Source organism: Hyperolius riggenbachi, chromosome 1 (genome assembly GCF_040937935.1).
Source record: "Hyperolius riggenbachi isolate aHypRig1 chromosome 1, aHypRig1.pri, whole genome shotgun sequence".
NCBI lineage: Eukaryota > Metazoa > Chordata > Amphibia > Anura > Hyperoliidae > Hyperolius > Hyperolius riggenbachi.
Window position 1 is genome coordinate 59375665 of NC_090646.1, and position 23990 is coordinate 59399654.

Sequence of the window (23990 nt, forward strand, 5' to 3'; positions counted from 1 at the left end):
TGATCACAAGCAGCACAACACCCAAGCGATAAAGCACCCCCCACAAGCAAAGCACACAGCATGCCCTCCCCCCATGGCACATCAGCACAAAGCATACAGCGGACCCAGACAAGCGGACCCCCCCCCCAAAAGCATCACAGCTCCCAAGCGACAAAGTACCCCCCACAAGCAACACGACAAAGCACACAGCGAACCCAGAAAACCGGCACATCACCCCCACAAGCAGCACAGCACCCAAGTGAGACAGTGCCCCACACAAGCAACACAGCATAGACAAAACACACAGCACACCCAGACAAACGGCACAGCACCCCCACAAGCAGCACAGCACCCCCACAAGCAGCACAGCACCCCCACAAGCAGCACAGCACCCCACAAGCAGCACAGCTCCCCACAAGCAGCACAGCACCCCCACAAGCAGCACAGCACCCCCACAAGCAGCACAGCACCCCCACAAGCAGCACAGCACCCCCACAAGCAGACAGCACCCAAGCGAGGCAGTGCCCCTAATAAGCAACACATCAGAGAAGAATAACACAGCCCCCCCAACAGCAACACGGTTGCCCCCCTACAAGCGACATAGCATGGACAAAGTACACACCGCACCCCCACAAGTGACCTGGCGCCCCCCACCCCCACAAGGGACACAGCATAGACAAAGCACACAGAATGTATAGAATGCAAGGAATGTAAAATGCAGCAACACAATGCTGTTCTCTCACAATGCAGTGAATATACATCAGTGACAAAAAAAAAAGACATTTGGACTTAGCACTGTATATACAGATCATGCTGTTTGGCTTTAAACTAAAGAATTGACAGCAAGCCACATAGGAGACTTTCACCCAGACGGGAAGGTCACAGCTGTGCGATATACATCCAGCTATCAGCAGCTACCTGCTTATTAGACAATGGGGCCTTTGATGTGCATGGTGTGAATGATACATACAATAAGACCGTTTCCTGAGGAAAAAGCCTGCTGCTTCTATAGCTGCCGCACTTCCTGCCCCGCGTGTCACCCTCCACCTACCTGCTCTTTCAACAGAAGCGCCACCCGCTCAAAGAGCTGGCTGCCATCAATGGAGGTCAGGGCGATGTACAGGAAGAGTCCGTACAGGACAGGTTTGGGGATCCACTGAAGAGGATGCGGCAGGAGGAAGAGGGAGAGGCCCACCAACACGTTGGCTACCAGCGAGGTCAATCGAGTCTCCTTCACACTGACAATCCTGTAAGAAAACGGAGACACCAGTGAGGGTGGAATCCCAGACACAAGACTGTAGAAATTCTCAATGATTTACTATGGCAAGGGTTCTCAAACTGGGTGCCACAGCACCCTGGTGCGCCTCAAGTACCTCACCAGGGGTGCCTCAGCATTCATCCCCATACTTTGTGCATTGCCATAAGATAATGCAACTGCACATTCATATAGAATGAGTAGGTAAGTGACCACTCGGTGGCTGGATTCTGCCTAAGGGCTCTTTTCCACAGGTTGCTGAACTGCGCGCTCAGTGAGCAGTTGCCAGGCAGCAGCGACAGCCGCAAGCAGTTGCCAGGCAGCCGCAAGCAGTTGCCAGGCAGCCGCAAGCAGTTGCCAGGCAGCAGCAAGCAGTTGCCAGGCAGCAGCAAGCAGTTGCCAGGCAGCAGCAAGCAGTTGCCAGGCAGCAGCAAGCAGTTGCCAGGCAGCAGCAAGCAGTTGCCAGGCAGCAGCAAGCAGTTGCCAGGCAGCAGCAAGCAGTTGCCAGGCAGCAGCAAGCAGTTGCCAGGCAGCCGCAAGCAGTTGCCAGGCAGCCGCAAGCAGTTGCCAGGCAGCCGCAAACAGTTGCCAGGCAGCCGCAAACAGTTGCCAGGCAGCCGCAAACAGTTGCCAGGCAGCCGCAAACAGTTGCCAGGCAGCCGCAAACAGTTGCCAGAGTTTGACTCTTTTTTACTGCCTATCAACGGCTTGTGGAAAAAAACCCTAATGGAGGTCACTGACTACTTGAAGGGGGGGGGAGTGGCATCACTAGCTACTTGGTGGGGGATATTCTACCAAATAGGGGGAGGGGTTTCACTGACTACTTAGAGGGGGCATGATGCCTAATAAAAGTCATAACATAAGTTTGATAGTTTTTGCCCAGGATTGCCTTGAAAAACAAAGTCTTTAAGACACCCTCAAAAATTGAGAGAACCACGGGACTATGGGCTAAAATTAAAACTATAGTAGGATGAATACAAAGGCCACCCTTTTTCCTGATCTTTAGACCTCACAGAAGTTCTTGACCTGTGTTTTATATGCAGGGTTAGTCACCGTCATTCTTTAATGCAGCATTTTGTAACTTCCTGTATATGGACAGTGGACTAAACAAATTAGAAAATCCTTTGTGTATCTGGTAGCTGTGAGTGCTACCATTCTGCGCCTATCCATTCAGTCTTAAAGGGAACCTAAATTGAGAGGGATATGGATGTTTCCTTTTACACAATACCAGTTGCGTGGCAGTCCTGCTGATCTCTTCGTCTGCAGTAGTGGCAGAATCACACACCTGAAACAACCATGAGCTAATCCAGTCTGACTTCAGTCAGAGCACCTGATCTGCATGCTTGTTGAGGGGCTGTGGCTAAAAGTATTAGAGACACAGGATCAGCAGGAGAGTCAGGCATCTGATATAATTTTAAAAAGGAAAATTCTATATTCTTCTCAGTTTAGGTTCCCGTTAAGACCTCTTCACCATGTTGCTTCCTGTTACCAGAGCTGAGGTCTTACTACTACTACAGCTCTTCACCTACATCCTGGAAAATACAAAGTCCTCCTCCCATGGGCCTTACTGTTAGGGTCATGCACAGTAGCTTTGCCTCCTTGTAGGGTTGAGGGAACCAATAACAAACATTCCACCTTACACTAAGGTGCAGACTAAGTACCTCATGATAAGATGGCAAGAGAAGAGACCACCTGGTGTACACACCCAAGGATCACAGTTCATGATCTAGGCCTAGGGTGAACTTGGAGATGCCAACAGCAGCAATTAGACTAGATCTAGATCCAAACCATCAAGCTAGATCTAGAGGACCACCAGTCTCGACGTAAAGAACTTTACTGAAGCCAAGGCAGTAGGCCACATAACCATTAACAGTATGTGTGTTGCCATAGACTATTTAGGTGCAAAAAGTTCTCAGCATGACAGTGGCGCTGTCTTTAAGATGACCTGGCCCAATGTTATAACCTTTCTCAGCACTCTGACCCCAATTGTTATGGTTTTCATTGTTCTTTTACGCCAGTAGATTACAATGTCCGCAAATTAACGGGTTATTGACCGATTCAAGTAGTATACAAGAGGGATCAAAAAGTGAATACTCGAGAAGAGGGAAGCCTCTAGCATCCTATAGAGGCTTCCCATGCTGTCCTCCAGTCCCGTTGCTGAGCGCAGACCCCCTGAAGATTAATGAAAAAGCCTTGTCTGTGGAAACATCGAGGGTGTGTTCCTCCCATACTGTGCCTGCGCGAGTACAGCCACGCCTGAGCAGTAAGCCTAAGCTGCTCGTGCATAAGCAGCTCCATGCTACTGTGCAGGCGAGTCCGCACATGTGCCAGGTGAACAACGCAGCATTGATGTTACAGAGGGTCCCGGGTGCTGGCAGAGGAACGAAGGAAAGAGTGGACAGCCTCTCCTTTGGTAAGTACTTATTTTTTGAGCTGTTTAACGCCTCAGGTTCTTTTTAAATAAACTCAAGCAACGGTCACTCAAGTCATTTCTATCCAAGAAGATTAAAAGATTTAAACTTTGTTTTAGTTTAAACAAGTTTTCAGTAAAAAGTTCTGCTTGGACTTAAAAGTTGTTCTCTCTTGTTTGGAGAAACAAAATTCCTGTCTTGACATGGCTGACAGAAGAAGGTTGGGCTTTGTGTCAATAGGAAGCAGGCCTATTAATGGAATGATGGCCAGCAGAGGTGTGGTCTTACTCCAGCAGCTGGCACTATCCATTGTAAATCAGGGCTCTTCTGGTCTCCACCTCACCATGGGTGGAGGAAGTAGTTGCTTCATAGCCTTACAGTTAAAGTTCCATTATATTCAAGTCCCCTAGGCCCTCTGCCCATTCCAGCTTCGAGTCAAATTAAGACCCTCATGAAACTTTATTGAAACAACCACCTGTGGACAGGAATGCTGTGAGATGTGAATACAAACAATGCAAACACGAAAATGAACAGAGCTTAACAAAAAGTATTTGGCACTTCCAGTACCAGCTTGTATTTGTTTTCCCAACAGTTCCAGGAGGTACATACGTGCCAAACGGCTAGCTGAGACATCACAAAAGACCCATCAGGTCTATTCTTGCCTGATGTGTTTTTCACCTACAGATCCATCTGCAGAGTGCTCCGTGTTCTTATCTGCAGCAATAATGGCCCCATTTTCATTGCGTGGAACAACGAATGTCCAGAGCAGTGCATGCAACACAATGCATACTGTTCTACAATACTATATAATGCGTCCTGTAACAGGAGAACGATTGTCATTATGTTCTTTGTCGAGTTGCTCTGTGCTTTGAACCCCTTTAAGATCCAGGGAGATGCACAGTGTCCAAAAAAGGGTCACACGGGGTGGCAATACTTAGGTGAACTCAGGAAGAAGCAGGTGATTCATTTGATCAGCTGATAGATTTGTAAGGTTCTGATTTGCAGTGATGACTTCCTGGTTTAAAACATGATCATGACCAGCAAATCAAACCCTTACAAATCTTTCAGCTGATCAAACTGATCCCCACCGAAGGTATCGTTACTTTGTGGCAGTGGTGGGGCTTGAACGAACAAGTGATCATGAGAGCTATGCCGGCGCTAGCCTAACTAGTAGCTAGACCCTAGTAGAATCTCCCTAGCTGGACAGGTCCAAAGTGATGTTCTAGACTAAATAGAATACCCTGGTCCTCCAAGTCTATGGGGTGGGCAATAGGCCAACAACCCGTTCCCATAAAAACCTAATTGTTAATAACCTTCAGGGAAGACTTGGGAATCCATACGGATCTGATAGAAAATGGGGCAAAAAAAACTGAAGGAGACCAAGGCTCAAATCGGGCTGTAGAGCCATAGGAGGATCAAACTGATCACATGCTTCTCCATGACTTCTCCTTAGCATTGATACCCCCCTAGTCAGCACGCAGGATTAAGGGCCCGTTTCCACTATCGCGAATCCGCATGCGGGCAACGCATGCGGATTCGCACAGTCAGTACAAGTGGATGGGACTGTTTCCACTTGTGCGTTTCCCCGCACGTTTTTCTGTGCAGAAAAAATCTGCAGGGTAGGGGCCTCAGAATTCGCCTGCGTGTGGAATGCAGGCGAATCGCACGCAATGTATTTAATAGGGAAATCGCATGCGTTTTCTCCATGCGTTTTTTGCCGCGATTTCGCATAGGTACCCATGTTAATTCACACAGGCAGTGACATGGTTAAAATCGCATACAGCCTTACCTATGCGAAATCGCGGCAAAAAACGCATGCGGAATCGCACCCGCATGCGATTTGCCTGCGGTGATTCGCCGGCGATTTCGTAACGCTATAGTGGAAACGGGCCTTAACAAAACATATAGGCTGGTGTTACTGCAGATGCTCAGGTCTAGGTTAAGAAGCCAAGATCAGCAGCACCACTCTTGAAGAATTGGCTCTTTATTCAGACATGTAATTAAAATCACATGCCAAAAAAAATGGGCTTAGACACAGCTACAGCCCGCTGTTTCTAATGCTTCTTTGTCAAGCTGCAAGCTCATAATTATGAGCTTGCAGCTTGACAAAGAAGCATTTAAAACAGCGGGCTGCAGCTGCGTCTAAGCCCATTTTTTTGCATGTGATTTTAATTACGTGTCTGAATAAAGAGCTATTTCTTCAAAAGTGGTGCTGCTGATCTTGGCTTCTTAAAATCGGCAACCCTTGGGCATTAGGGTCATATCAGCTTTAGCACACTCCTATCTCCATTGGAGTGCTTGGTCTAACACTGTGCAGATCTAGGTTAAAGGGGAACTGAAGAGACAGGTATACGGAGGCTGCCATGTTTATTTCCTTTTAAGCAATACCAGTTGCCTGGCAGCCCTGCTGATCCTCTGCCTCTAATACTATTAGCCATAGCCCCTGAACAAGCATGCAGCAGATCAGGCGTTTCAGACTTTAAAGTCAGATCTGACAAGACTAGCTGCATGCTTGTTTCTGGTGTTATTCAGATACTACTGCAGAGAAATAGACCAGCAGAGCTGACAGGCAACTGGTATTGATTAAAAGGAAATAAATATGGCAGCCTCCGTATACCTCTCTCTTCAGTTCCCCTTTAAGTAAGGTTATGTGCCCAAATAATGAGGTCAGCTGACTACCTGAATAACCAGGTTATTCCATTAGTGAAAGTCTTCTGCCCTGATGGCACATCCAAAGGTGGCAAGTCCAGGGTTGAATGGCTCAAATTGTGAAAGAGTGGTTCAGGTAGTGTGAGACTGGTGTATTAGTAAGAACAACACTGATCGGAAACATGTGTTAGTGACCTGTACAAAGCGCACCCCTAGACTTACGTCTCATAGATGTGTCCATGTTCTACTCTCTCCTCCACATTGGCCAGCGCTCGCACATGCATGGGGGAGTGGGGGAAGGCGGCATGAATCCAGGGCAGGCCGAATACGGACAATCCTGTGTTAATGAGAGCCACAAGGAGGAGGTCCCAGTGATACGCCGTCCCCTTCACCAACCTGCAGGACAAGAGATCAGACTTATACAACAGAAGAATGAACATTTCTGCATTGCAACAAGAGGCTTATATAGACGATACATTACAGCCGAAATATATGGCTGACACTGCATCTCTTCCTCATAATTGTACAGCTGGAGCCGGCATTACCACAAATATTTTTTTGTAAACCCCTATAGCATTTTTGTAGAGGACTATTTAAGATTAATTACAAACATATGAGCACAACAGTGTATTACATGAGCATATGCTATTCTGAAGGCTACATTTCAAGGTAACTCTGCTTTCTATAAGTTCTCGGCCACACTGCTGGTGTCGGACTGCAAATGATGAGGACATCAGCCAGCTCAAATATCTTTCTGAACGCTCCTACAGAATAATGGAGACACTAGATGTCACAGTTCTTCTGCAGTCTCGGCTCTAGTACAGCAAACCCAATCATGCTATTACAGGCTACCTACACTGGGGGCAACTATACCTGGCTACCTATACTTGGGGCTACCTATACTAGGAGCACCCATACCAGGCTACCTATCCTGGGGATACCTATACCTGGCTAACTATACTGGGGGCAGCTATAGCTGGCTACCTATAATAGGGACACTTCTACCTGGCTACCTATACTGGGGGCATCTGTACGCAGCTACCTATACTGAGGGCACCTATAGAAGGCTACCTATATTGGGCACACCTATACCAGGCTACCTATACTGCAAAATTTACACCCTTGCCCTGGGAGCAATATAAAAGAGAAACTGCACTGTACAAAGCATACTGATCCAGCACTGCTCCCTCTTCCGCTCTCCTAACCACCTTACTGATCCAGCACTGCTCCCTCCTCCGCTCTCCTAACCACCTTACTGATCCAGCACTGCTCCCTCCTCCGCTCTCCTCCACAGTGTACTGATCCAGCACTGCTCCCTCCTCCACTATCCTCCACAGTGTACTGATCCAGCACTGCTCCCTCCTCCACTATCCTCTACAGTGTACTGATCCAACACTGCTGCCTCCTCCGCTCTCCTCCACAGTGTACTGATCCAGCACTGCTCCCACCTCCACTATCCTCTACAGTGTACTGATCCAACACTGCTGCCTCCTCCGCTCTCCTCCACAGTGTACTGATCCAGCACTGCTCCCACCTCCACTATCCTCCACAGTGTACTGATCCAGCACTGCTGCCTCCTCCACTCTCCTAACCACCTTACTGATCCAGCACTGCTGCCTCCTCCACTATCCTCCACAGTGTACTGATCCAGCACTGCTCCCTCCTCCACTCTCTTAACCACCTTACTGATCCAGCACTGCTCCCTCCTCCACTATCCTCCACAGTGTACTGATCCAGCACTGCTCCCACCTCCACTATCCACCACAGTGTACTGATCCAGCACTGCTCCCACCTCCACTATCCTCCACAGTGTACTGATCCAGCACTGCTCCCTCCTCCACTCTCTTAACCACCTTACTGATCCAGCACTGCTCCCGCCTCCACTATCCTCCACAGTGTACTGATCCAGCACTGCTCCCTCCTCCACAGTGTACTGATCCAGCACTGCTGCCTCCTCCGCTCTCCTAACCACCTTACTAATTCAGCACTGCTGCCTCCTCCACAGCATATTGATCCAGAACTGCTCCCACCTCCACTATCCTACCCAGCGTACTGATTCAACACTGCTTCCTCCTCCACTATCCTCCACAGTGTACTAATCCAGAACTGCTCCCACCTCCACTATCCTACCCAGTTTACTGATCCAACACTGCTTCCTCCTCCACTATCTGAGAAGACACGCGGCGTCACCTTATATACAGCTTACTGATCCAGCACAGCACCCCCCTCTCACCGTGTGTATACAAAGGTGTACAAGTGTACATCTGCTATCTCAATACCCTTTCACACTTGCTATTTCATGCCATTGTGTTTGGTTACACACACTAGATCTGCTATGCATTTAGTTATGTGCCCGCCTACATGAGGAGTATAGTGACAAGACAAGTATACCTGTTCTCTGGGGCATTAGTCAGGGAGGCCACAATGTTCTGCTCGATGAAGAATAACATGGACAGCAGAAAGCCCAGGCCCATAGCACTGGTGATGGAACCCATAGACAGCGATCCAATCGGAGCAAGGACAAACAGACTTTGCGTCTCAAGGTAATTAAACTGCGCAACTGCAAAACACAAAACAGAAGTCATTACTAACATCTGGAACCATAAACCAGGATTGAACTTTATCCCAATCAGTACCTGATACCCCCATTCCTACAAGAACGCTTTACCTTTTCTTGAATAGCTTGTATTTTACATCCACCGCAAATATAAGGCTTGATTCACAAAGCGATGCTAACAGTTAGCACGATTGTAAAAAGCCCTTTATTACGCCTAAAACCTCTTTGTGCATGCTAATTAGTGCTCGCGCGCAAAGGCCGTTGCACACGAAACGTCGGATTGGGTGCGACGTACACGGCACACCCTATGCGCCTATAAGGTTGCATTAGATGCGCCCTAAACGTCGCACCCATGCGATGTTTAGGGCACATGCAATGCAACCTTATAGGCGCATAGGGTGCGCCCTTTTGCGCACAAAGTCTTGTGCGCGGGACTTGCGCGCGATCTTATTCAGCTTGATGCGTGCTAACTACTTAGCACCTTAGTTAGCACGCTCAAAGCCTTAAGGCATGCTAACTAGGTTAGCACCGAATAGTGAATCAGGCCCATAGAGTGGATGTAAAAGACAAGCATTCTGCATAGATTTGATCGATCAAAAAGTTAATGATGGAAAGTGACAGTTTGCTAGTATTTTACTCTAGATTTGCAATCTTTGACCAATTTTATTATGCACATTTTATTTTATAAACTCTGTGTGTTGACCTTTGATCATGAATAAAACTCATTATTGATTACTGATTGTTCATTGGCCGCTGTGGTTATGACAAATTGCTCATTACGGGGGATAATACCCTAGGCACAGTTTTAAATCTCTCTAGTCAGTTTACCCCCCCCGATATTTCAAAACTTGCTGCTGATTAATAAATAGGAATCTGAGGCACCATACCAACACACACCAATTTCTTTGTATAGATCCTTTTCAGGGAGTGGTTTTGTAAGAAATAATGGAAATGCTGAGGATACCACACCCCCCCCCCCCCCGCTTACTGTAAGCAACAGCAGCATAGAAACAAAAGTAATTTATAGTGAATTTTATTCAGGGAGAAACATACATCTTATATGTATGTGTTTACATGTTTAAATCTTACAAATTTTCACAATAGTAGTCCATTAACGCATAAATAATTAAGTGCCTTCTTCTATATATGTCACTGCAGGGCCTCTTTAAATTTAGCCACACCCATAAGCTGCACAGACCTCTCCCAGCGATCTGTATGACTTCACCAGTACAAAACAACAAACAAGGCCAAACAAGGCCAGATCTGCTGGACATGAGGGGACAGCATTAGTAACGTGTTCCTGTCACAGTGCTGACGTCAGTGGCACAGGACGGAGGGATTCCTGGCTCCCCTACAAGGCTCTTCCTGGGGTGGAAAGGTGCCTCTTTTTTTTGCCAAATCCATTTTCCCAAGTTCCTATTCCTCCATTGTGTGAGTGGTTGGCCAGGCATGTATTCCATGAGGAGCCGCCTGGTGTTCCCTGCGCCAAACATCTGCAGAGATTGCGACAACACCGCTTCCTGTTATTGGCCAAGGGCAATGACAAACAAGGATCTTTGAGGGATGGCTCTCACCCGAGACATGCCCGACAAGAATGGGATGGAACGCCCATCTACGGATGTGCGCCCGCACTTTATGTCGGGTCACCTGACCTTTTGATATAGAATACTGGGAAAAGTTGTGGCATGCGGCGATTCTCGGCACGCGCGGTGGAAAAAATGTCTTGTATGACTAAAACTAGGGCTCACATATCAACACATTCAAGACTGACGCCTTTCCCTTGTGACATTACTGCCAGGGAAAAATATCAATCTAGTAGGACACAAATCTGAACTTCAATTCAAGCGGACGGTTGTAATGAGTGGCCTTCCATAAGGCTATGAGTAAAGCACTCCAACACCCAGGGCTGTGAGGTCGGTACAAAAATCATCCAAATGGGATATGAAGTGGGTTCAATATCAGCAGACTCCGAAGTTTATGAAACCAGACTGACTGACTCCAGGTACCCAAAAATTGATTCAACTCCAACTCCTCTACTCTGACTCCACAGCCCTGCTAACGCCATATGCATTTTGCTGCACTCAGCGTTAAACAGTGCATTGGTACCTGGCTTCTGCTACAGCTGAATCAAACAGGACTCAAGTACTCTACTACAGTACCTACATGGTTAGTAGTACAGTACATAAATTTGGCTTATAGAAAGTCCCCATTTCCCATCTTCCTGCATAAATAATTTGTTGCAGTACAAATGTTCTCCTCTTTTCCAATTTTCACACTGTTTTAACTATTAGGCCCCTTTCTCTGCGTCGCATTAACCTTTCTGCACGCAGGGTAACCCATCAGCAATAAGTCTATGTATCCAAGTACACTAACCGTGTCGCGCTGTGCCTGAAATGTCCAATTTACGCAAACTACAGCATGGTAACGTCGGACTTTTGCAGCGACCGAATGCATGCAAGTTAATGGGCGATGCAGAAACTTTAAATAGGTTGGCAGCGGCAGTGGACACGTATGTGTCAAGCGACACAAATATTAAATGGAAGCGGAGAATCCCAGTCACATACATCCTGTCCAGCAGGGAAGAGGTCATTGGGCGAGGGGCGGCGACGGGCATGTGGCGCTACGCATATGACCCTGTTGGCGCACTCTGCCAGAGGGTCATGTGAATATTTTCTGGCGGTGCGATGCGAGGGGGCGGAGCATCGCAATACTCTTGGCAGTTGTAAAACAGGCCTTAAGAGAAAAAGACTCCTGTTTCCAGGTGTTCTGCTGTCTGTATTGCATCATCTCAACTGCCCAGACTGGAAGGGGGCAGGCACAGCTTGAGCCAGCCACAGTGGATTGCAGCTTACAGTGCAGGCAGCAAGTAATGCAGTAAATGGCCGCTGTGAGTTCCTTAGCAGGTATTTTTATTTGGCACTAGCTGATTAGACAAAGAAGCTCTGGGACTGTGTGCCTACACTCATCTAGGGGAGAAAGTACCTGGAGCAAGACTGTAAATCCCCCCTATTGATTCTTTAACGAGGTAGATGGCCTCAATGATCATCAGGGATCAGATACTTGAATTGTTTTAAGGTGTCCATACACTATTTGATTTGTCACAGTTATCACGCAGATTTGATAACAATTGAATCTAGCAGAGTTCAATGCTGCAAAGTGGCTGCCCGATTGCCGTTTCAATCAATTTCTGGCTGAAATTGATCGAAACGATCAATACAGCATGCTGGAAAGATCTCCCTCGAAAGGACTGTTGGACGCACAGCAGTAGAAGGGTTTGATTTCCCAGACAACTGACAGACCTCCAGCCAGATATCCCAGAGTAAAATGCACTTATATACCATTTTTTTTTAAATATGCTGCTATAATTAATAATAATAGGTAGTGCTATAATGTATAATAGGTAGTAAAATCTGACAAGTTTTAAACCGGTCCATTTTCTCACGGGGACTTCTTAGTGATTTCTTTATTTACAAATCTACCTACTAAATTGCAGTTGCTCAGTCCAACTGCACAAATAATGTGCAAGCAAGTAGGGAGGCTGGTCAGCATCTTTGTAAGCGATAGCAACAAAAGGTGAAAAGTAATTTACAGTGCATTACACTCTAAACGAAATCTACATTTTAATCTAAATATGTATGCACCTTATAGCGGAACTGTAAATCCGCACAAAACAAACTGTTTCACTTACCTGGGGCTTCCCCAAGCCCCCAGCAGCCGTCCTGCACAATCCTCTGTTCTCCCGCCTAGGCTACGTTTTGTTACCGATGACTTGTAACACGACGGCAACTGCGCCTGCGCACCCCGGGCCTGCGCAGGACACTATTGTGGGCTGCAAAGCAAATATAGCTTTGCGTAGCCCGGGGCGCGCAGTTGCTGTTGACTTACAAGTCTGTGGTAACGAAACTTAGCCACAGCGGGAGAACGGAGGATTGTGCAGAACCGGCGTGGGACAGGACAGCTGCTGGGGGCTTGGGGAAGCCCCAGGTAAGTGAAACAGTTTGTTTTCGGTGGATTTACTGTTCCGCTTTAAAGTAAAACTAAAGTGAGAGATATATGAAGACTGCCATATTTATTTCCTTTTAAGCAATACCTGTTGCCTGGCAGCCCTGCTGATCCTCTGCCTCCTATACTTTTAGCCATAGCCCCTGAACAAGCATACAGCAGATCAGGTGTTTCAGACATCGTCAGATCTGACAAGATTAGCTGCATGCTTGTTTCTGGTGCGATTCAGACATTACTGCAGCCAAATAGAACAGCAGTGCTGCCAGGCAACCGGTATTGGTTAAAAGGAAACAAATATGGCAACCTCCATATCCCTCTCACGTCAGGTTCCCTTTAAGTTTTTAGATTTTTGTCACAATAGAGGTACTTAAAAAAAAAATTAGGCAGCAAGTTGTGCTGATGTCGGGAGACGTACGCACCCCACCACCCTCTGTAGCAGAACTTCATGCATTCTCTAGCAGGAGAGCCTCACATATGCATCACACTTTCATGTACATCGACCACAGAGGACGACCAAATTAAACAGCTTCAGTGGGTCGCTCTGTCAGGACATCAAAGCCAACTTCACAAGGGCCGCTAATCCCCAGTAATTGTGACATTAATGCATTGTCCCCATGTCACCGGCGCTCTGAGCCAGGCTCTATTATGGCAACAAATGGCTTGGCGAGAGGACTTACTGCGTATATCCTGGAAGAAATACGACCCCACCACTGAGAAGGTCAGCACGGATATGGGCAGCGCACAATCCGACAGCATCTCGCGGACTCTGGAGTGCAGGTATGGGCTGAAAGGAGGAAGGACAGGTTAGTTATTCACTAGGATACTGTATAGTTTAGGCAACAATAACGAAGGAAGAGGCTGAAAAGGACTTCTACCTGGCCTAATACTTTCCAGACACAAGGCTGCCATCAGCCTATCAGAAAAATGCACCAAAAACCTTCAGGAAGTTAAATAGCTGCGTCTTTTGCTCACCTCTTCTTGAACTGGTAGAGGGTGTGGCCCAGCCACAGCGTGCCAAACATCAGCATGAGGCTGAGGACAGCCGACTCCTTCCCGTGCAAGGTGTCCTCGTGCTCCATGCTGTGGTTGTGCAGGAGGGACCCGTTCAGGGAGGAGTTATAGAAAAGGTCAGAGGTCAGGTTGCTGGTAGAGATGGTATCATAGGATGCTTTGCTGTAGTGGAGCTCAGATCCGGGAGCCTCCAGATAATACTTTTTGAAAACTGCAAGACAAGAATAAGTGATAAATACATTAATGGCCACGGGTGGAAGTGCTGCTAAAGTAAAATTAAACACTTGTACTCAAAACTAAACTGATATGAGGAGCTAATAAATACCTTCACGCTAAATAACTCTACTGAACTCCAAGACAGTGACCGAGGAAATTTGGGCACCTGTAGTCAAAAGGGACCACAATAATAATTGCAGCTATAGCAGTGCTCAGGGGAAACTTGCGTGTGTGGGGAAACTACTGTAGTCAAAGTGTTTGTTCCTCCCCCCCCCCCCCCCCTACTTCTTGCTGCTGCACAGGGGATCAGTAACGGGAGCCCAGAAAAGTGTCCAACCACATGGGTCCAGCAAAAGAAGCCCAGAAAAATGTCCACCCCCAACCCCCCGTTGCTGCACAGGGGCCAGCAACAGAAGCCACACAGGAGTTTGAGGGACAATTCATTCAGCAGGGGTCAAGGTGAGCTGGATGAGCCTTCATTGTAGTCTTTACACTACAGACTGAAAACAGGAAGTTTCCCCGAGCCTCCCCCCCTTTCATTTCAGTGAGAAATGTTGACAAGTGGGGAAAGTTTGTCTGTTCTGTGTGGGAAATGTCAGTAAGTGGAGACAGAACAGGTGTATGGTGAGCGCAGCCTATCTTGTGTGTGGTGACCTGGATCGCTGGCTACATTCAGATGAGATGGGAGAGTTTCCTGAGAGCTGCAGCTGTCTCCTGCTGAGGGGGAATGCAGGGGTCGGGGGTCATATGCGCTCGCTGCAGTGGAAATGTCTACCCCCAGGGCCATGTGTATAAGAGAAGGGGTCGAATACTTCTGTGCTTTGGTTCCCTGACAGAACAGGCACACTCACTGACAATACTTCATATTAAACAGTCTTGGTTAAAAAAGAATAATGCTACTAAAATAATTTTGTCATTTAAAGGGAACCTAAACCGAGAAGGATGTGGCTTTTTCCTTTTAAAATAATACCAGTTGCCTGACTCTCCTGCTGATCCTGTGTCTCTAATACTTTTAGCCACAGCCCCTGAACAAGCATGCAGATCAGGTGCTCTGACTGAAGTAAGACTGGATTAGCTGTATGCTTGTTTCTGGTGTGGTTCAGCCACTACTGCAGCCAAAGAGATCAGCAGAACTGCCAAGCAACTGGTATTGTTTAAAAGGAAACCTCCATATCCCTCTAAGTTAAGGTTCCCTTAAGGATTTGGTGAGTGCTGCTGCAGGTGGAGTAACACTTTAAAGTTATAAATGAGAAAACTAAGATTTGGTCATAATAAATAGTGAAAAGGTTTTTACATTCGGCCAGTCTTAAAGGAATACTATCGATCCCCAAGTGTTCTAAAATGACAATGTACAAATAATGTCTAAGTAGCTGTGTAAACATTTTCCTACTTTTCATGATAAATATCAGAGGCCGAAGCTGTAATTCATTGGGCTCGATTCACAAAGCGGTGCTAACCCAGTTAGAGACTTTAGGTGTGATAACCATTGCACCACGCTGGTGAAAAGCCAGTTTAGGTGTGATAAGTTTAGGCGTGATAAGTTTAGGCGTGATAAGTTTAGGCATGCTAAGTTTAGATAAGTGTAGATAGCGTGCAAAGTCCCGCACGCAAAGCAGCGCCATTAAACTCTATGCAAAGTGCACCAGACTTTGCTAGCGCAAACTTTTGATCAGCTGAGCATTGCGGTGCTAATGCAGTTGGTGCTTAAACTTATCATGCCTAAACTTATCACACCTAAACTTATCATGCCTAAACTTATCACACCTAAACTTATCACACCTAAACTTATCATGCCTAAACTGAGTTTAGGCGTGATAAAGGGCTTTTCACCAGCGTGCTAACTGTTAGCACTGCTTTGTGAATCAGGCCCATTGTGTGTAGGATTTAGCTCTATTAGGACAAATCATTCGCAAAAGGGGTGTCTGCTTCAATGCACAGCCAGAGTTGCATATCAGACTACAGAAAGCAAATATCAAACATATCAAACTCTGAAAGCAAAAACAATATGAAAAAGCTGTGAGAATTAGTTACATTTCCTCTGCTCTCTTCAGACACTTCAGTCAGAAACAGAACTCCCAACAGCTGCAGCTCCTGTGTCCTGTCTCTCTCTGTCACACACAGAGCTACACATAGGGTTAACTGATCAAGTGTGAGGGGAATTTCCCCTCTCCTCATGGCTCAGTCAGCCATCAGTTTTGGCGTCAGTAAACTTTGAATGTATTTTGCTAACAGTAAACAAAGAAGTTGCTACTAAAATGTATACACCAGTACTTAGCAGCACTTCCCAAACAATTCCTGTGTCAATTGAAAAAAATATGTGAATCGATAGCATACCTTTAACCATTTATAACAGAACTCCTGGGACAAAACAAGTGGACCCCCAAATCCCAGATCTAGCACGGAAGGTTTTAAAGGGAACTCGAGGTGTGAGTAATATGGAGGCTAACATTTAGGCAGCTGCACGCTCTATGCTTGCATTCCTCCAGCTCCCGATCACATGACATGCATGCTGAGCCAGAGGTATGCAGGATAACGTGTGTCTGTCAGGAAGATCAGAGGAGACCTGAAGCAGCAGGAATACTCCACTGCACTACTCTGTAAAAATGGAGGAGTGGGGATATAGGCCCCTTCCGCAGTTATAGTTACACCACTTTATTTGAGAAGGTTTATTAAATATTAAATCTTAAACAATTTGGCCCGTGACAGACTGTGGTTTAGATTTTAACCCTTTAAGGTATTGAGTTTGACATCCCTGCTCTAGACAAAAAAGCATGCTTACAAGTAAAATGCTCACTGAAGTAAACCTAAACTCTGAAGATGTTTGAAGTATGAAATTTGCTTTGTAAACAGAATTGAGGGAAAGCGTTGAAGCAGTGACTATTCGTTTATAAGTCTGTTCGGTGTCACAGGGTGCTAGGACTAAGAGCTGGTGTTTGTTGCTATGGTCAGTGTAAATAAAGTTTTGAGGCTGCGTGAAGATTGGGCATTTTTCTGGCTTCCTTATCCCCATTAACTAGTTATTGTCATGTGGGAGGAGAGCTCTGTAAAGCAGTATGTCCTATGGGTCCCAGCTGTAACCCAGCGCCTGGTATCGTGCGAGTGTTTACTGGACAATGACCTGAGGAATTCTGGGAAGTCTGGTGATCTAAACACTGCACCGTTTCCATGGTTCCAGTCTGGAATGTGATGATAAACTTTGTAAAGTTCAATCACAAATTGACTTGTGAAGCACTGATGTAGAACATTTGTAACTGAATGCCATTAATTATTCTCTTTCAAATTTAATCCACAGTTGATCGCTCTATATAGCATAAGGCTTGATGTTAAAGATGCCCAGAATTCTATTCTGCGTTTGTCTTATGGTACATAAGACTGCACAAAGCAGGAAGTAAAACATATTGCATCTTTCCTCTTTACAAGTTGGACTTTAGTTTAGAGCGGTGACACATTCCTTGGGAAGACGGCTAGTGTTGTGCACTACAAATACGTAGCAACATGTAATCAAAATTTACATTAGACAGCGCTGCCCGCAGCAGAGGAGGGGTCAACTTACCCATGCCACCGTTGTTAGAAGATGTGCTCCACATTGCGTTCCATGCTTCCTTCTCCCGAGTTGAAGGAGGAAACATAGGAGTGATATGGAGCGCATCGGCTAAGGCGGCGCCATGGGCAAGTTAACACCCTCTTCCTTTGCAGCAGGCAGCACTGTCCAATTAAAATTTCGATAACGAGTAGCTACGAACTCGTAGTGCACAACATTAAAGACGGATTCTCACAGCCGCAGGGATTCTGGTTCTGCCGAGGCACATTGTGATGTCATAAGAGCTCTTTTCCACTGTGTGCGATTCAATCCGAAATCACAGGGGCATTGTGATCAATCCCACAGTGGTGATCGTGCATGATGAGATTTTTACCTAAGCGCAATTGTACTGCTTGTCACAGTTTTTCTGTGAGAGAGCACAAAAAATTGTATATCAAGCACGGTACTATGCGATTTTCGTGTGATTCAATTAAGCGGTGTGAAGCCCCGCCCCTCATCTCCCAAAAACTGCAATCGTAATATGCACAAGGACGGACAAACAAAAGCTTGTGCTGCAACCTACGGAAAAATGCGTTTGGAAAACACTGCAAACCGCAATAAAGACTGGAAAATGCTTTTTCCAATGTGATAGCGAGCTGCAGTTATAAAGGGCTCTCACTCACGTCCCATGTGACCATGCAGAGTCTGTAATACAGCTAATTAAAATATGAAATATGTAGAGTTAATTAGAAAAGCAGTGTTCTCCCCAAGCCCTTTTAGCTGGGTGCCTCCCTGATTACCGCTGGCTGGCTCTCATAGCACATGCAGAGGAGGCGGGGCCAGCCAGCAGAGCAGTAAATAGCAATGAAGAGGGGCGGGACAAACTCACAGCTCTCAAGTCCTGTGAGTTAAAAGTAGAAGCAGATAGCAGGAGAAAGATAGTCTGCTTTTTCCGTGTACAGTGCTACTGTCCCCTAGAGTTTGCTGCCAGAATTACTTTATTCATGTTTTTGTCATGGCAATTCAGGCAGAAAACTCTAGGGGGCAGCAATGTCATCAGAGGGTCCCCACTGCATGCTGGGCCAAAAAGCTTACACTCCATCTGCTCCCTGCAGGGATGCCCAGGCACCCCCTGGGGTAGGTGGGGGGAAGCTGCACTTTAATTGGGGGGGGGACCTGTCAGCCTGCTCCAGGGCCCTGGTCAATTGCCTAGTTTACCCTTATGAAAGCCCACCCCGTATTTCCCTGTCCGGACCCACCCAGCTAATTTTTCAGGCCAACCGGCTGGGAATCCTGGTAAGAACAATGAAAGTATAGGTTTTTATTCCTCTTAGGGCAGTAAGTTATTTGCTTTAAAAATGCATTGCTGCAGCCCTCTCAGAGCCGTTGTGTTCCCCCTGTATGTGCAATGCCATCCCGCAGGGCAGGCAGTGGGTGTGGCTGGGATTGCTAGGAGTGTTGAGCACTTCTACGAAATAGTTTTAGGGAGGGTTTCCGCAGCCTCAAGCAAAGGGAGAGCAGATGGTCACAAGTGGCAGAGTTGGATGCGGCACTTTCTCAGCAGAAAACAGACAAAGAGGGGAAGAGAATAAACGAAGATTTGCGTAGTGATCTCCCCTCCCACCCCCTGCGTCAGCGTTCTGTGCTAGAACGGAGCCTGCTTCGTGAATAACGCATACTCCATTACACTTTAAGTGTTACAAGGTTAATGCAGATAATGCAAAGTCATAAAGAGCAATCCAATAAGCACTACATGTAATTGAAAAAGCAAAGCATGTTCAGTAACAATGAAATACAACTGAAAGCAGAGCCTTGTCCATGTGACCTCTCAGTTTACAGCAACAACGGGAGTCTATGGGGACTGTGGGTAGGATGGAGAGGTAAAGTAATCAGTAAGATGTATGTATAATGACAGAATAAGTGCAATAGGACAATAGAGGCCGAGGCAGTGCTGGATTATTGACTGAAGGCAATATTCTACATCACATTGTACTCTGTCTGAAGAGGATTCTCAATGACAACAAACACGCTTTAGTGGTTCAAGAGGACCTGTAACAACTCAACAGAACATCCTATATAGTAATGTCCCTGACCGGCGTGCTCCTGTATCCATGCGTTGTGTCTGGTGCGCATGCGCGGTACGTGGATGGATTTAGGACAGTGGAGGGGGAACGAGCCGATGAGTGAGCTCCCGCGGATATGCAGGTGAGTCGCATCCGTGAACGCGCCACGGGTGTGCATGTTGCGAAGCGCAAGCACGGGCGGTCCACAAGTTTGGGCTGAGGGTGATTGCAGCCGAGGCCTAGCACCTGTTTTTAAACAGGCGGGACATTCAACTAGTCAAATTATAGATTTAGAGCAATTGTTTACTTTACCATAATTATTCTGGTTTCAGCATCAGAAACACTTCTTATATCTGTATAGTGTTATGTAACTCCGTCCTCCCAGTGATGTTAAGCCTAGGCTATGTTCATACCTCCTGAGATGAGGAAGAGGGACACTTAAGCCGCACCCTTGCCACACCCCTGATCACGCCCCCGTCACACCCCTAGGCATGCATACCATAAAGCTTTCATAAGAAAAATATGTTGTTTTAGAATTCAAACCCCACTGGTCCTTTCTATCCTGGTTCATTTTCCTTCAGATTAACATTTTAAAATTAGTAATACAGGTATATCAATTTAAAGGATAGGAATAAAGTTTAGAGTAAAAAAACAAACAAAAAACACTTTTTAGTAAATAAATATGTACATTTACATAGAAAGAGGAACAAAGTCCTGAAAAAGGAACAAATGAGGAGGAAAGAGGGACAGGGTTCCCAAAGAGGGACTGTCCCTCTAAAAAGAGGGACAGTTGGGAGATAGGCTATGATGTCATGCATCCATCTGCCCCAGAGGACTCTGGGAGATCATGTGAATGTCCTGCTGACATCACATAGGGGATTAAAACAATCTACGGTGATTCACTTCGCCAGCAGTAAAGATACCAGCGTCTCTGATCTATGTAACAATGTATATCAGGGGCGAGGTCAACTTTTTCAAAGGGAAAACCTTGATTACGGTAAATATAGAAATTGATAGTGTAAAAATAAGCAATTTTATTAATTAAGCTATATTTAAGTAACATTCCTATTGTTTATAAGTCCAGGTGCCAGAAATGTTCTGCAAATACCTTTGTTACACCTTCAATCTGTGCTCTGGTAACACTCAGTCTGAAGCCTCACATCTCCAACTTGTATCTCTTTCCAGAAAGCAAAGCACCATTTAAAGCACATTGGAAGTGAGAGGGGTATGGAAGCTGTCGTATACATTTCCTTTTTAAAGGGACCCTGAGCGGTAAATAAAAACAAAATTTGGACTTACCTGGGGCTTCCTTCAGCCTCCCATAGCCCATGAGGTCCTCCGGCATCCTCTTCTTCCCACTCCTGCTCCCGCTGGCGGCTAAGGTAATCATTGACTTCGGGGGAAGTCTCACGTGTGCTCCCCCGCTGTGTCATCGCGTCGGTCGCCGTAAGCATCCTGTGCATGTGCGGTTCAGTCTTTAGAGAACCACGCATGCGCAGGTGGCTTACGGCGAACGGTGTGAGAATGCGCATGTGTGACTTCACCTGAAGTCGACGATTCCCAGAGCCGCCAGCCCAGGAGAAGGAAGAGGAGGATGCCGGAGGTCCTCGCAGGCTAAAGGGGGCTGGAGGAAGCCCCAGGTAAGTCCAAATTTCGGGGGGGGGGGGGGGGGTTACCGTTCAGAGTCCCTTTAAACAGTTGCCTGGCGTCTTGCTGATCTTTCCTGCATAAGGTAGAGTCTGACACCTGAAAAAAGCATGTGGCAAATGCAGTGTAACATAAGTCAAACCTCTGATCTGCATGCTTGTTCAGGGTCTATGACTAAAAGAGATAGAGGATTAGCAGGACAGACAGACAATTTGCATGGTTTAAAAATAAATAAATATGGATCCCTCCACATCCCTCTGACTTCAAGTGTCTTTTAATAGTGGTTGGGGTGTATTTATTAGATTGAGAAGACTTGAAGGAAACCTAAAGAGAGGTATATGGAGGTTGCTATATTTAGTTCTTATGAAGCAATACCAGTGGCCTGGCAGTCCTGCTGATCCTCTGCCTCTAACACGTGTAGCCACAGATCCTGAACAAGCATGCAGCAGATCAAGCGTGTGACGTTTTTGTCAGATCTGACAAGATAAGCTGCAGGCTCGTTTCTGGTGTTATTCAGACACTACTGCAGCTAAATAGGTCAGCGGGGCTTCCAGGCAACTAGTATTGTTTAAAAGGAACAGCACGGTGGCGTAGTGGTTAGCGCTCTCGCCTTGCAGCGCTGGTTCCCTGGTTTGAGTCCAAGCCAGGTCAACATCAGCAAGGAGTTTGTATGTTCTCCCTGTGTCTGTGTGGGTTTCCTCCGGGCATTCTGGTTTCCCCCCACATCCCAAAAACATATAGATAAGTTTATTGGCTTCCCCCTAAAAATTGGCTCTAGATTGGCTCTAGACTACGATATATACACTACATACATAGACATACCACTATGGGAGGGATTAGGCTGTGAGCCCCTCTAGGGACAGCTATGTGACAAGACAATATACTCTGTACAGCACTGCGGAAGATGTTGGTGCTATATAAATACTAAATAACAATAAATAAAGAAAATAAATATGGCAGCCTTCATATACTTCTCACTTCAGGTTCCTTTTAAAAAAAGTTTTGTGAACAAGTCAAAGATCTCCTAGTAGAATAGTCCACTTGAGGGTCATGGAAATGCGAATAACTTCAACTTCCATACAAATGCAATGCAAATGTTGAGTCATTCACAGCAAACACATGCTCTATGGTGGCCATCGAAGAATCTGATGGTTGGAGAGTGTTGAATGGACCACAGCAGCGAATACCAAAGGGGAAGAGAAGCTTGTGAGATGTTCTGATATGCAAGGAGTCCATTCTATTTATGGCTGCATGGAGGGAACAGCGTGCACCGAGTTACCGTCAGGTGCACACGGCCAACACCGCTTAAGCCGGAATTACCCATTACCAGCCTTTTTAAAAGGTCATTGCTGGTTTATTGGACATTTGGCAGCCAAGAAAACAAGAAGAGCTCGCAAAACAGAACACAGATGGAAAGCAGCCATTCCAGAACATCTCATATAACCCGATCCAAAACCCAATAAAACTCCTAGACTGACAGCGGATTCATCTTACCACCTAGATGTCCTACACAATAAGGTCAACCGAGATTAAAATGCCCGTTAATGAGTGATGTCTCCAGCAGAGAATCCCCATAAACAGCACTGCTCACATGGTGCACATCATACATAGGGGTTTAACATCCAAGAGACAACTGACACGTAATAAACACACAAGATGCGAGATACTTACTTTTTATAATCCCTTTCAGTGCATCAAGCACAAATGTAATCGATATAAAAAGTGCTATGATCTCCTCTGTGGACCTGTGGAAAAGAGAAGACCACACATTAGCCTCAGGGAACATGGGCAGTCTTATTTATCAACTCCAAAGGCCAAGTTCTGAGCACCTGAAACAGGTCAACAATAGTGCATCACCTCAGTAATACAACAGCACCACTATTCCACCGTGTTACAGTGCAAATACTCAATTCCTGTGTCACCCCCTGGAGTGATCACCCTCTCCAGCAGGGGCGTAGCTACAGGGTGGCAGCCCCTGTGGCTGCAGGGGGGGTCAAGAGTTGTAAGGAGGCCCCAACTGCTACTTAAAGAGACTGAGATGAAATAAGTGCACGATTGTTTACTTACCAGGGGCTTTCTCCAGTCCCGTAAGCACGGATGCACAGTAGACCCGGACTGACGCACCTGAGCCAGTTACCAGGGCTGATCCCGGCTGAACGGGAGACTGCGGGAGGATGGCATGGGACACATCCGTGCTTATGGGGCTGGAGGAAGCACCAGGTAAGTCAAAAATCTTGCACTTATTTAATCTCTGAGTCTCTTTAACCCCCTCCATTAAGGGGGTCCATCCTTCAGGTCAGGTGTTTATGGGTGTGAAGATTATGATGTCCAAACTTGGTTTATGACACTTGTAAGATGGGCCCCCAGGCTGTGAGTCACCAAGGGGAGGCAAGGGAAGGGGTGTGGCCATTGGGGGACCCCATCAAAGTTTTTGATGGAGGCCCACTGATTTGTGGTTACGGAACTGCTTAGTGCTCACCAGACACAGGTATTGAGTCATTACCATGGTGGAATGCTGGTGGTGCTGTACTACTGAGGTAATGCACCATTGTTAACCATGTGCTCAGACACAGGTATTGAGTCATTACCATGGTGGAATGCTGGTGGTGCAGTACTACTTGGGTAATGCACCATTGTTAACCATGTGCTCAGTGCTCACCAGACACAGGTATTGAGTCAT

General features: G+C 46.5%; 1 protein-coding gene across 4 annotated transcripts in view; it reads right to left on the bottom strand.

Moving 5' to 3' along the window:
* Window positions 1–23990, bottom strand: part of SLC4A11 (solute carrier family 4 member 11) — a 268286-nt gene that overhangs the window by 17716 nt on the left and 226580 nt on the right. For all 4 annotated transcript variants that reach the window (XM_068274632.1, XM_068274623.1, XM_068274641.1 and 1 more), the window contains 6 exons: window positions 22982–23055; window positions 13826–14075; window positions 13531–13637; window positions 8686–8854; window positions 6517–6690; window positions 1031–1226 (listed from right to left, as the gene is read on the bottom strand). In XM_068274632.1, the coding sequence (XP_068130733.1) occupies window positions 1031–1226; window positions 6517–6690; window positions 8686–8854; window positions 13531–13637; window positions 13826–14075; window positions 22982–23055 (970 nt within the window). The remainder of the gene's footprint in view (window positions 1–1030; window positions 1227–6516; window positions 6691–8685; window positions 8855–13530; window positions 13638–13825; window positions 14076–22981; window positions 23056–23990) is intronic.